Source organism: Ostrea edulis, chromosome 1, assembly GCF_947568905.1.
Source record: "Ostrea edulis chromosome 1, xbOstEdul1.1, whole genome shotgun sequence".
In the NCBI taxonomy this organism is placed as follows: domain Eukaryota; kingdom Metazoa; phylum Mollusca; class Bivalvia; order Ostreida; family Ostreidae; genus Ostrea; species Ostrea edulis.
In genome coordinates this window covers 77,886,853-77,901,267 of record NC_079164.1, presented here as the reverse complement: position 1 = coordinate 77,901,267, position 14,415 = coordinate 77,886,853, and the positions used below count along the sequence as shown (strand labels likewise).

The following is a 14,415-nucleotide window of genomic DNA, read 5'->3' as shown; positions in this document are numbered from 1 at the left end:
TCCTTGACCGCGTCAAATCTAAGACGCATAAATACGCAGTGACCATTTCAGCTAGAATTTGAAGAGTTGCAAGTTTTTCTGATGATGCCTTATAAACCAAGGTTCCGTGTGACGACAGGAGTTGGCACGAAAAGAGCCCTCACTGATACGACCATGAGCGCTAAACACAGACGTCAGCTACAGCTGCTTAAGTACATGTACGTCTCGATATTAGTGAACGATTCTCAAGGAGGACGTACAAATTACATACAAAAAATTGGTATGTTCCTTCCGATGTAATTTAACAACACACATGGTTTTCTTATCCTACCCTATTTTGTCGGGTTCAACCCGATTTTTCGACCCATAATCGGATTACTTTTATGGCCCGACAGGTCATGCTTTTCACCTACTTTCAATGAACCCAAGATTCAGCCGCTTTCTGGATTGTATCGACGAAAAAAATGTCGATAGCCTTGTACGATAGAGTCAAGTTATCACAGCCGACGGTATCTGTCAGTTGTTTTAACAGGGAGCTGAAGTCCTTATATTCAATACCTTTTCAGATAGGACAAGATCATTATGAAGACCACAGGGGTCAACACCGAGAAAGAGAATCGGAGAATTTTGAAGAACGGCTATCGGCATCTTCTAAAGCCAAGGCTTTTCAGTCCACTCCGCTTCAGAGAGAGAGAGAGAGAGAGAGAGATGTAAGAATATATCACAAAAACGCTTTGTTAAAAAGAATTTATCATGTCTTATTACAAAAGATTGAAAGTAAAATTGACCATCCATTAAATTTCATCATTTTGCTTCGCTTCTTTATTTGATTGTCTGGACACATTTTAAAGAGAAAAAAACCCACATTTGACAAAATGATAAGATCATACCGATGAGATAAAATAATGTTCGAAGACCACTACATAAAAGCAATATATTACATGTATATAGAAAGTAAAGTTAACAAAGGGATACATAACTGTACAACAGACCACTCTATCTAATGAAAGGTGAAGATAACGAACAGTGATCAATCTCATAACTCCTATAAGCAATACAAAATAGAGAGTTGGGCAAACACGGACCCCTGGACACACCAGGGGTGGGATCAGGTGCCTAGGAGGAGTAAGCATTCCCTGTCGACTGGACAGACCCGCCGTTAGCCCCACATTCATATCTATATCTTAAAAAACTGTCGCATGAATTATAGAAAAAAAATGCTATCTCCTAACTTGCAGTCTTATCAAAATATTTTCTAAAAGTCTGAAAAGACACTGTCGAACACGTTTACTAAATAGCAAATACCACATTGGATAGAAACAAGCATTGATGTAAAAGAGAAGACGACACATAACGATTGTGTTGATCCGGGCATCTGTAGACATGAGATCAAGAACTCCTGGGATGCATAGAATCAGTAGAGGAAAAGAGCATACCAAGTATGCAATAAACATTATAAAACTGTTCTTTGTAGCGCTACTTAGGCTTACTCTGTCTCTCCTCAAAGACTGGTTCCGTAATGCGGAGGCATTTTTTATGTTCTGAATTCTCTGCAAGTTAGCAACGGGCGATATGTCTGTAAAAGTACAAAGAAGTAGGTACAGTTTCTAAAGTCATCTGGCCCAAAATATCGATGATTTCACTTGGAGCTCAAACCCTGGCATTCAAATAAGGAATAGATTAAAAAACCCAAAATTCGCTCAATTTGATCAGCAACATGATTTGTGTCAAATGACAAGAACTTGAAGTTGGTATAAAATAGCAAAAATGCCATTTTCAATGAAAATATCCACAAATTCATGGGGTTTTCCTTTCAGAAAACATACAGCGCATGCGTCGAGCAAATTCATATTGAAGCATGTTTTTCATCTTAAAATAATACACAATATATATAATTTTCATTTTGCTCGACAAATGCGCACATCTTTTCCTGAGCAATAATCTGTATGACATTTGACAGTTTTCAGGCTTATTTTGAGAAAAAGGCGGGAAATGTCTTGTTCGTGATGTCATAATGCTATCCATTTAGGAATATCATTCTGATTTTGTTGACATAATATACCTGGCATATATTTTACTTTCTTAAAACCCTGATTAAGTTTAATTCCAGACACATTTTATAGAGAGAATTTTTTTTGGGCCTTTTGATGTAGACAATCGTACCTTGTTCTTTTAGACTTTGTTGATTGTGTACTTGTGTTTGAGAGAGTTGGCTTCAATGGTTTCTTTTGAGAATTGTTCTGTTTCAGCTTTGCGGCAGGGATTGGATTTTCAAGTGCAAATATGTCTTCAAATGTGAGAGCGTGTTCACTGCGTTGGTAGTGCACAATGATGTCATCAGATTTACCAGATGATATCGTGTAAGGTTTCACAAAGTCACTATCGCCATTCATCTGCTGTGTTTGATCAAGTGTATCTGGCCCTGCTTCAGACGACATACTTGAATTCCTATTCCAAGGAGAAACGCGGCTCTTCCTGAATGTTCCAGTCAAATTAAGAGATTTACAAATACTGTAATATGAAGAGAAAATAATGAAAAGTCCTGCAACATATGAACCAACGTAAACAATCAAGATCACCAGTTGTTCTGAAGTAAGGCGTTTCCGACTGTCACAAACGCGAAACTCCCTTTGAAAAGGATTTAATGTATCACAAGCCCGATCATTATTTGGCATAAATGACAAACAGAAGACGACAGACAACAGAACTGAAGCTATCCATCCACATAAAATTGAACGTGTAACCATTCTTTTACGCATGCGTAAACATAAAGAAGGTCTTTTGATAGTCGTTTTTCGGTAAATACATATAGACGTAAATGCACATACAGTACACGACACGAGTTTTATGCGTGTTCCACGCAACGCGGTGGAACAAATTTGCCCCAAACACGGTGGACCTTTAAAATTGTCGGCACCTTTGAAGTCGTATTTTTCCGCGCGAGCTAGACATTGAAGTCCACGGAGGATCTCCGTGGATGCCACCGCGCATCTTCGTGGATGTCACCTGTACCTCCGTCGATGCCACCGTGTACCTCCGTGTGATAAAACAAAGAAATAATTTCCGAAATGATTCACCCCAAAAACCTTTTCGTGTAGCCAGCATGCATGCCCCCACCCCATTACTTATTTAGAAATTAGCTATCAATCATTCAATTCTTGTAATTGTTTAATGATACGTTGGTGTTTTCGGTACATATCCGTATGTAGACTTCCCTGCAAACGTTGACACCTTTTTATGAAACGCCCAAATTCTCGACATCCTGTATATAAACACCTTTGTTATTCCTACCACTCGTCGGTACATTGTTTCACGGCACGTGCAGCACAATTTCACCAAATAAAAGAAGGGTCATGAACAACGACAATCACATGCCAGTAATTTCAACCTTATAAATAGCAGTTCAAAGAAATGTGTACCATAAGCAATGGTTTATTTTTACGTAAAGATTTCATTGTAATTAGGAATATGTGATTAAGGACAGCTATATACATGTACATGTTTACATTGGATATGAATTTCATTATGTACTCAACTGTGAAGCAATGTGAGCAAAGAATCAAATTTTTACCACCTACACAAATAAATATTAAGAATATCTTTCCTTTTAAACAAACCTTTAGAAAACTCCGTACTTTCATTAAGAAAATAATAAAATAAAATGTGCTCCCCTACCTAGAATGCCCATACTTCACATTAATAATAACACGGTTTTTATTTTTTTTTCTAACTTGATAAATACTTTATTACACGCATGTATTATTTACTAAATGTATATATAACAGCTTTTTGTCTTTATATTTTTGTATACCATTGCATAATGGTGATGAGATCCAATAAATTGAATTGAGTACTTGCAGTCTTGAAATATCACAAAGTATAGAGTTGACAACCATTGAAATAAAAATGCAGACGTTTTCTCGTTTATTCAGTAACTCAATAACTTGCGCGTCTTCTGAATGAAAGTTGTAAAACAAACGTACTAGGTTTTGGTCAGTTATAACATAATACGGGGGTAAAATTCGTCTAATCTCCGCTAGCAATGGGTTTTGAGTCAACTGTGCCTTCGTGAACGAATAATCTCGGCTAGCGAAGATGGGAAAAAAAAGCCTAGATAGTTCGCTTGCATTAACATGTATTATGAAGGTGAAATCGAAGAATTATCCAGTAAATCCAATGTTACAGTATATATAGCATGTATTTATTTTATTTTTGACTGAGAGGGAGATAGACAGCTAAGCACGTACATGTAACATCATTTTAGAAGGAGGGGGGGGGGGACTCATTCATTAGTCCTAACCCGGACCTGCCGAAAAATTTAACATGTAAAGAAAACAAAATGGGAAATAAAAACAATATCAGAATGAAGGGATGGATAATTAATCAGAAAGAAATTGTACTTTCAAGATTTATATTGAACGCATTAAACTTCCCGTATCTGCATACATTCCTGAATATTATAATCAATGATTACCAATGCTCTCTCTCTCTCTCTCTCTCTGTTGCTTTCATTATCTAATGCATCTAAAGATTAATTAAAGATTTTAATAATCGATAGCGTATATGAATAAAAGCAAATAATCGTTAAGTCATTTCTGTTTATATTGATATTAGTCTTTTTTTCATCAAATAGTTGCATTTGATACCGAGGATTTACATCCTTAAATATTGATTACAAGCACGTAGAATCGGAGAGGGTGTAATTTGAAAACTTGAAAGTTAAGGATTTAGTCTTGTAGCTTGTAGTGACCTACCCACTGCACGATTTAAGAAAACTGAAGTCGGAAGGGGGAATGGAGACAGTTTCAGACTACTACTACCCCCCCCCCCCCTTTCACATACACACATGCTCCCTATTTAAGGTTTTCGTAATCAGACAATTTAAGCACCAATTTTGTTGTTATTTGATTGCTTGTCAAGAAATTTACACAACTTAACCGGCAACATACCCCTTCTGATACATTGAAAAATATAAGTAATGTTAGCACGGGGCTCTATAAAGTTCAATTTGCAGTTTGGTCATACTTCGTCATTCAATAACTTATTCAAAATATAAAAAAAATGTTTGTCGGGTTAGCGGTACTATGATGTATGACTATAACAATGGCCTGTGTATAACTTGTAGTACATTCCATGCAAATTCGAAGGGGTTTTCGCCTCAGTAGAACAATGGGGGTCAGCTAATCCGTGTATTTGAAATCAACAGAAATGCTTAGCTTCTTGCGGAAAGTGTGAAATATATTGGGTCGGCGCAAAATACCCGTGATCTTAGATTAGATCTGATATCGCGCCGACCCGATATATTTCACACTTTTCATAAGAGGTCAAAACCCAAACTAGCTAACCGTAATTTAGTTATACTGTGACAAAGACCCTAGGAATTTGCATGGTATATACAGCTGTACTTATTATACAAAAATCATTGCATTATCCAGACACTCCCGATGAACATTTTTTTTTTTATGAAAACCTCTATCAAAGTACATCGAACGTAAGTCTCGGTCAAATGTGATTAACTCGAGAATTTAAAAATAAATCATTCGATGGTTTGTATTTTTGCTTCTATTAATTACGTAATAAATTAATTCCAATTTGTTAATCATCGACAATGCTCTAATTTCTATATTGGAACAAGTTATATTTGTCAAGATGCATATTAACACAATATGATGGAAGTAATTATGTTAAACAGCGCATTTGTCAGAGAGAGAGAGAGAGAGAGAGAGAGAGAGCACATCGGTAATTATTAAATATCCCTATCACAATTGCAAGTTGTATATGTATGTTTTACATTTACTGAATATACTAATTCGCATTCAAAACAGGAATCGCCTGCAAGTACGCATTATTTAAACATAGAATTTAAGAATATCTTAATGAAGAAAGAAGACTATTAAAGAAAAAAATTCAAAACCAGATTTTCTTAAAAACATTACATATAGTGTTTGGTATCGTTGGAATTGGCTCAAAATGCTGAAAAACAATATAAGTATCAGGAAGGAAAATATTGACATTTTTTCTTTCTTAAAATTCCACCCTTATCTTGATTGTTTGGCCTGCGGCACATTTTCACATCTCCCGCAAGGCGTCCGTGGCCAGAACAAAGCTCTTAGCAGCTGTGTGTATTCTCAAATAACACACACCGTGGAACACGGAGGACACGGTGTATCTCCGTGGATTTTCCACCGTGGTCTTTCCACGGTGGGGTGTATAAAACTCGTGTCGTGTACTGTAGATACTGCAGAGAGCAATTGGAGACTATGAACAACTGAAAACCAGTGACAGATTGAACATAGACGAGATCTTCTCTCTTTGTTCCGACACTCACAAGTGAGAGTATCATACAAAGACATAGAATTACGTTATTCATTCCGATATTCAACAAGTGATTATTTGGTGGAGTGCGCAAACTCGGTGCATTTATGATTGTCAACATCAGCAAAATGTTTGCCAGGAGGCTGAAGACTATGTCTATTCCCATAAACACAATACTGAATGTCACGACATGTAGACTCAATGGGATGTAATCTTCCTCTGAACTATTATCAGAACTGTTTAACATCTTTGAAAGTATGTCAAATAATTTCCATTTTCAATCTGAAATAGAAATCACATTTGAATAATTATATGCAAACATCCTATGACATATCGATTTGAATAATCAGCAACCAGAGGAGAATGTGGTTAAGAAAAGAATAACTCGAAACATAGGTAATGAACGATGAAATTATAAGTTAAGTATGGTTTTCTTTCATATAATATCTATTGATCATGTTATCCCAAGAACATATAGGTACGGTGTTGTCACCAGACGCTGTAGACCTGCATCAGTAGTGTCAGGCCATTTATAGTTGTAGTTATCTTATTGGCATTTCATCAAACCTGTATGGCAAATTACTATCAGTTTTCAAGCATGGTCGCAGAGACATTTCCTCGAAATATTCATTACCAAGTAAAAACATACTGGCAGCAATTTTAAAGCAAAGACTTGAAAATCAGTTTCCACAAGAAATGTTATCAAATTGTAATAAATCTTCAATGGGAATTATATACACTGTGTTTACAAATGGATGTTTTAATTGTCAATGTTATCTAAATTCTTCTTTGTCTTTATATAAGATTCGAACTATTGCTAGATTTAGAACTTCTAATCATAAATTACCAATAGAAACTGGTCGCGATGGAATAATGTTGATAGGGAAAATAGAAAATGTTGGTTATGTAACGTAGACATAGGTGACGAATAATATTACATTATGCATTGTGAAAAGTTTGAAGATGAAAGAAAAATGTTTGTGCCAAAATATTATCGATTAAGACCAAATGTTTTCAAAGTTTACAAATTTTTCTCTACATACAATGATTCGCTGTTAAACAATATATTCATAAACGAGAGGGTCTACAGGGTAACCCTCCTGGTTTAATACATGCATATATAAACAGTCTTCTCTGCTCTGTTTGCGCATAATTTTTATATAATTGTTCCTCTTTTATGTTCTCTATGTTGTAATTTTCAACCGAGAGTAATGGAATGCATTCCAATTCATAGCTTAATGAAGGATAGCATTTCCTAAAAGTGATCTGAAATCAGACAGTTGCAAGGAATTTTGGAAATTGCATTCCAGATGTACGTGTCAGAACGTGTTTTGGAACTAAGGTTTGTATATATGTGCAGAGTAACAATACTTCAAGACAACCCATAAAGAATTTAGCTTGTAATTGCAAACCACTGTGCTAGACAGGAAAATATTAATAACTAGGTATTCCCTGTGTATATGCGTTCTAAGCATATCAAGTTTCTGATCAAATCTTTCATCTCTTGTATCAATATAAACTCATCAGAGTGGTGCATTATCCGGTGTTGAAAATAATTAATTCTTTTTGCTAAACTTTTAGGATAGTAACGGATTGTAACCAAGTAAATCAAAGGTTAGCCACTGCAGAATTCATATTTACGTCAAAACTTCTTGCTGAAATGTTCCTTATTCACGAGCAATTCCATTTCTGGAATTTACTCAGAGGCTAGCATAGATATTAAAAGTTTTAATAAACAAAGTACTAAATGTTAATCTGATTAGAACCACATCTTTGATCCGCTCCGATATTCTGATGTTGCTAATGCAAAGTATTGGTACTAGCAACATCAGAATATCAGAGCGGATCAAAGATTTGGTTTTTATCAGATTGAATAAAAGACGAAGCAGATCTCGAATATCGTTACAGGTGTTCAATTTCTTGCACTTTGGACAAAATGGTGTTTGTCTTTGAGGTACCCTCTGGCGTATCTAGGAAATTTAAGTGGCTTAGAAGCATTCGTATTATGGTAGCATTAAGTTTTCCATACCAGTAAACTATCATCTCTAGATTTCCTTGTAGAAATGGTAAACCAATAATATACTTCATCATTGGTTTCAATCAGAGAAAGCGCGGGGAACTTTGAGATTTAGATACAAATTCGGGCTGTGAGGTGCGCCGAACATTTCGGTGTCTACGTTAAGTGGTCTTGGGAGAAGCTGTCACAATAGGGGACCAGTTAAGTTGTGATTTAAACCCGGGACAGGGGACATGTTAAAAATGGAATTTAAAAGCAAGTAAGTGTTGATTTCCTTGTGATAATTTTGTGCATTACTGTTAAATGTTTGAAAACAACTTGTCTATTGCGTAAATCCAGGCACATCTGAGTCCAAAGGTCGGTCGAAGCTTAAAACGTCACCGACTCCGGCATTTGTACACGTTTTCCAGAATCAAAACATGAATGCTTGCGAAGAGAAGTCGATGAAGGCTATGCCTCTCGACTTCTCTAAAGAGAAGAGAGCAAATAGAGTTTAACCCTTGTTTGCTTGAGCTACATCCAGCATCTAACTACATACATGTACTGTAAGACAGCTGCCCCGCCCCCTTCCTTCTCAACCCGTGGAGTTTTAGGTGAAAAGGCGTTTTAACTTTTGAAATTTAACATTTATGGAAAATTTTAAAAGTAAGTCTTAGAATGATCTTCTCTGGAAACATTTAGAGAAAAATTCGTTTTCATGTCCCAGTTCCACTACTGAGTAAGTGTATCCAGATAAGCATCCATTTTCATGGGGGTGGATTTGAACCTCCAGTGATACTTTTTCGGGATTGAAACCCCAGTATGGGACAGTGTAATAAGATTTTCTCTTATAAAACAAAACAAAATACAAGGTCTTCTGAAATGAATTTATCTCATGATGATACTGTTAGTGAATAATGCTTATACTGGGCCTGAGAATCGAATATCGTGCAGGTGCTTTATCAGCTCCACACCAAAACGGGGATGATGATCCAAAACCGGTGATTACTTTCATCAATTAATGATGTAATACTTTAGTTTTCTATGTTCATTTGAACCATTTTGCATGTATAAGATCACGACAAGACCATAAGTTTTGTTGACAGTGAACATCAGTGCCACAAGATCGTAGTCTGTAACAGATCGATGACCTTTATAAAACGTGGATCCGTCGGTCCGATTTAAGGTCATTACGTGACGTTTCTCATTATATAATTTTCGTGACATTCCAGGTACAATTTCTTTGCATCCTATCTTGTTTCTACAAAACAAAACAAAACTTGGGGTATATTATACTAGCTCCGTTTTAGAGTTAGCATATATTGGATAGTTCTTGGCTGTGGCAAGCATTAAATGTAAAATCAACTCCTATGGTAGCAACGGAGAGTTGCGCACTATATGCCCAGTCAACGTTTTAAAAAAAAAATATAGAAATACCCAATATTTGAAGTGATATTACATGTGTAAAAATGTATAGAATAATTTTAGGATACATGTCAAATGTAGCTGAGTGCATAATAAAAATGTTGATATACAGCATGTAGGTGTCACCGTGTTTCCTAGCGTATAGATGGGTGCAAATACGAAACTAAGACACGTGGTCAGATGCTGAAGAAATTTCGGTGAAAACATGCATGGCCCAGCAAAAGGTCTGTAACTGAGAGGGAAGGTGGATGGCCCCATATGAAAGGTAAATTTTAAGCAGACAGGGTTCTTGATTGTGCACAGTGTCTAAATCCCCCCGCTTGGTACTGTGATAGTTTGGGGGTGGTGCGGAGTAGCCCAAATGAGAGAAAATCAAAGCAAATAAGGGGCACCTGCTCAGAGCATGTGTTGTGTACTAGCAGCAGTATTTATAGATTACATGTGATTTAGGATCATAATTTATTAAGTACACCAATATGAAATACAAGTATTGACATAAAAGGGAAATATGATTTTTCATTAGTCTGTCATAATCTGACTTTGATGTATACCCTACCCACATGTTTCCGAACCAAAAGAACTGTCCCCTGCCACCTATATAATGTAGAAGGTTGTATTATTGAGTTTTTGTAGCCACAGGCAATTGCATCGTTTGGGGTCGAATCTACTGTTTAAGAGTATACTCTTTAATAGGAAATTGGACCCCAAGTGATGCAATTGCCTGTATTTGTAGCAAAGAAGGGGAGAAAAATCTTCGGATCTTCAGGAAATCGAACGCGCGACCATTGCATTACTATTTATGTGAGTTAACCACTAAGATCTAGGAAATACAGTAATGTTGCTAACAATACCAATCAAAGTACTGAAAGTACTGATGGGAGTTGATTTTATGTAGATTTGCACCAGATGCTTCTGATATGGGGGTTTGGGATTGGAAGATGTTAGTCGTTTTTAATAATAATTATTATTATCATTATGCACACCACGTATGTGTGCGATACATGTACATGTGCTTCTTGATGGCATGCTATTTGTTTAATCTTATAACATAAAGTTTTGATTCTTTTTATCAACTACCCACAGAAATAATACCATTTGATTTTTATGATCGAATTTGGATCTGAACACATGGAAGGGGCTTGATGAAAAATTTTGTTTATATAGAGTCATACCTTTTGAAAAACAAATGTATTGTGAAGCGTTGTCAATTGCAATCTGGCTAAAGTACAGACCTATATTATATTGAAAATATATAAGTATATCAATCTGACTAAAGTACATACCTATATTATATAAAAAAATATATAGGTATATTAATCTGACTAAAGTATAGACTTATATTATATTAAAAATATATAGGACGGTATATCAATCTGACTAAAGTGCATACCAATATTATATGTAAAATTATACGGTACCCATTTTGATGCACCAGATGCGCATTTCGACAAATTATGTCTCTTCAGTGATGCTCAACCGAAATGTTTGAAATCCGAAATAACAATGAAGTTTTAGAGCTATTATAGGCAAAAAACAGTGTGACAAAAAAGTGGAGTCAAATTCGTTCAAGGATAAGAGCTATGCGTGAGGGAGATAATCCTTAATTTTGAAATGAATTTCTAAATTTTATAACAGCAATTAAATATACATCCGTATTTTCAAGCTAGTAACGAAGTACTTAGCTACTGGGCTGTAGAGACCCTCGGGGACTAACAGTCCACCAGCAGAGGCCTCGACCCAGGGGTCATAATGTAAAACTTATACGGTACCAATTTTGATGCACCAGATGCGCATTTCGACAAATTATGTCTCTTCAGTGATGCTCAACCAAAATGTTTGAAATCCGAAATAAAAATGAAGTTGTAGAGCTAGTATAGGCAAAAACAGTGTGCCAAAAAATTATATATATAATATAGGTCGGTACTTTAGTCAGATTGTGTCAATTGTGCTTTCATGGTTCTTTCGGATTTCCATGAAAAATTACAAACCAAACCGTGAAACGCTCTGAAGGTTTTCATCATATTTGTCTTTCCATCTTGTCATCTGGCTATCAACTACGGTGTACTGTCCGTGTTACTGACAAATGCTGTTCAGTGGTTTATTTCGTTAATGGACGACGTGAATGATTACTATAAGAAGGGTCAAATACCGGGATTAGTTGAAGACCCTTGTTTTTGGGACTCTTGGATTCTGAAAAAAGTAATGGTAGCCCTTCATCCATATCTATCGCCAGCTATGATCGAGTTTTTTCTACTGTCTGCTGGTTTAATATTAGGGATGCTCCCTTCAGACAGCACAGAGGAAATTCCTCAACTAAATGCGATCGAATCTAGCGAATTAATACCGCTTTTGCATAACGAGCAATCAGATATCCACTTGGAAAGAACACACGAAAAACATCCTGCAACGTATTTCTTGTTTGTGACATTTATCACAGTCGTGAACATTATATTAACGATCGCCAATATAATTTTTACTAAGGTAAGCCCAGAGAGTTACGCTACCTTCTGTACCTTGGTTGTCGCTGATGCTGTCTATAAGCTGCTAATGCTTAGCGCTATAATGGTCATATATTATCGGATTTACAAGTTCGGACATCAACAACAGAATCATGGATCACTGTCTTCAGGGCAGTATCTCTTTTTACTGACCACAACAGGAACTATAGGAATTGGTGTTATAGGAGTGATCGGTGGAATCCAGTTCTCAGATTTAAAAGGATATCTTTACACGACCAACAATATTTTTGACATCTTTCTAACAGTCTGGCAATCCATTCTAATCATTCATATTGAAAGAATTGTGCTTACTGAGGCACAGGGAAGGTTAATTCCCTCGGAACTCCTCTGTTTTTACCTGGCTATCTGTAACTTTGTATATTGGGCTGTAGATAGTTTTATTAATGTGACGTATGTGGAGTCTAATCACGTATCTGGATGGATTGTTAGTGCAAATCAGTGGGAAAATATCCAAGAAATGTTGGCTCCAATGCTAATATTTTATCGTTTTCATACATTTTTGGACTGGTATGTGGTCTATTGCAGACTAAAGCAGACCAATTCCGTGTAAATACTCATGTATCAGAGACATGTATCGTTTATAAATACATTGCTATAGATTTTGCGATTGATTATTGATTAATCAGAACTTCAATTCATGTAGGTCCGTGTTCGATTATCGATCTCGGAACTGCGTCAAATCTAAGACAGGGAGCGTTCCTTCGCCAAGCCCACAGGCACTTGTTTCTGTAAATGACTTATGACCTCTGTATACTAATAACAACACAAGGTAACTAGCTTCAAATGACACAGAATGGCATCCCCTGAGAATGTCGGCCTTTTGAGCTTCCAGGGAATATGCTATGTAAATGTATTTACTACCGTTGTATTGTACAATCATTCAACTTAAAAACCATGTATGACATGATTGCATTCATTGCCTCTTATCGCCGAAAACTGCAACAAAACATGGATTTTCCGTTTTATACCACGAAGTGCTATGTACTGATACGGCACAGAATGAAAATTGTATATTCGTTGTGTTGAAAAATAAAGTCTCATCGTTTTATTATCACAATAAATTGATACGATGTTTATTACCAAAAAATCTTGAACATATTGCTTTGTTAACAAAATCAAAATTTTGAATTGAAGACGTTGTACTAAAAAAAACCAAAGCTGTTCGTACGTTTCGGGATTTTGGAGATTTAAAAATATTTTCGTGTCGGAATCATTTCTGATGAAGATAATAATGAAATTATGACTTACTGTAAATACAACTTCGTTAACTAGTATGAGAAATATTTCTGCCAATTGCATGTTTCATGCAGATCTATGGAAAGTCAGAGAAAATACAGATAAAAGATTATTTGGAAGTATGCAAAATAGAGCAAGGAAAGTTTTTTTTAGTGATGTGTTATTGACTTTGTGATATGTATTGATGTGGCAAGTACCTGTTGTTACATTGAAGTTTTATGAAACCCACCATAAGTACCAAGGACGCTGCAGGCACATATCAATGTTTTTCGGAGGCGACTGGCCAACCCTTAACATTAACTGTTATTTTCATGCATGCAAATGAAGATATAATGCGAGAATGGCCCCTCCACTATTTTTGATAGTACTATGTAGTAGTGAATGAGAAGATATTAATGCATGTAAGCTTGAAAGTTATGAATTGAAGCCCTGGAGCAAAGAATGACCCCTCCCAGCCTGAGGGGAAAAATTGAGACAGCATTGACGAACACTATAACCCCCCCCCCCCCCCCCCATGCACACACTAATTAAGGTTCTGAAGGTCTTCATCATGACTATCATATTTTTATCATTGTCTGTCAGGAAATTTAAACAAGCCATGTGCAACTTACAACTTCTCCGACGAACCCCCTCCCCACATCCCTAATATTACAGATCTGTCCCGATATGGAAAAATTCACAGGCATCTGAAGTATGGACACCCCCCCCCCCGTCTATTCCATCCTCATTTCGATTTATGTAATCGTAAACTTGCTTTTTTTGTAAGCCTTAAATACCTTATACTGTTTATAATAAGTATATTCTATATTATACCAGTCCAGTAGAAGGCCAATCTCTAAAGATTGTGAAAAGCGTGAAACAACTACATCAATCGAAATTGGGTTGAGAGAGACAAGGAATCCACACATTTTGGAGGCATTGTCACCGCAACAAAAAAAAATCAGA

The 14,415-nt window shown here is 36.2% G+C and overlaps 1 protein-coding gene across 1 annotated transcript; it reads right to left on the bottom strand.

The window, feature by feature from the left end:
- Nucleotides 1-819: 819 nt before the first annotated feature.
- Nucleotides 820-6,543, bottom strand: LOC130053840 (uncharacterized). Its single transcript, XM_056161446.1, has 3 exons — nt 6,214-6,543; nt 2,149-2,806; nt 820-1,569 (listed from the first exon to the last, which is right to left on the bottom strand). The coding sequence occupies exons 1-3, from the start codon at nt 6,539-6,541 to the stop codon at nt 1,200-1,202; spliced, it is 1,356 nt and encodes a 451-aa protein (XP_056017421.1). The 5' UTR covers nt 6,542-6,543; the 3' UTR covers nt 820-1,199.
- Nucleotides 6,544-14,415: the final 7,872 nt, after the last annotated feature.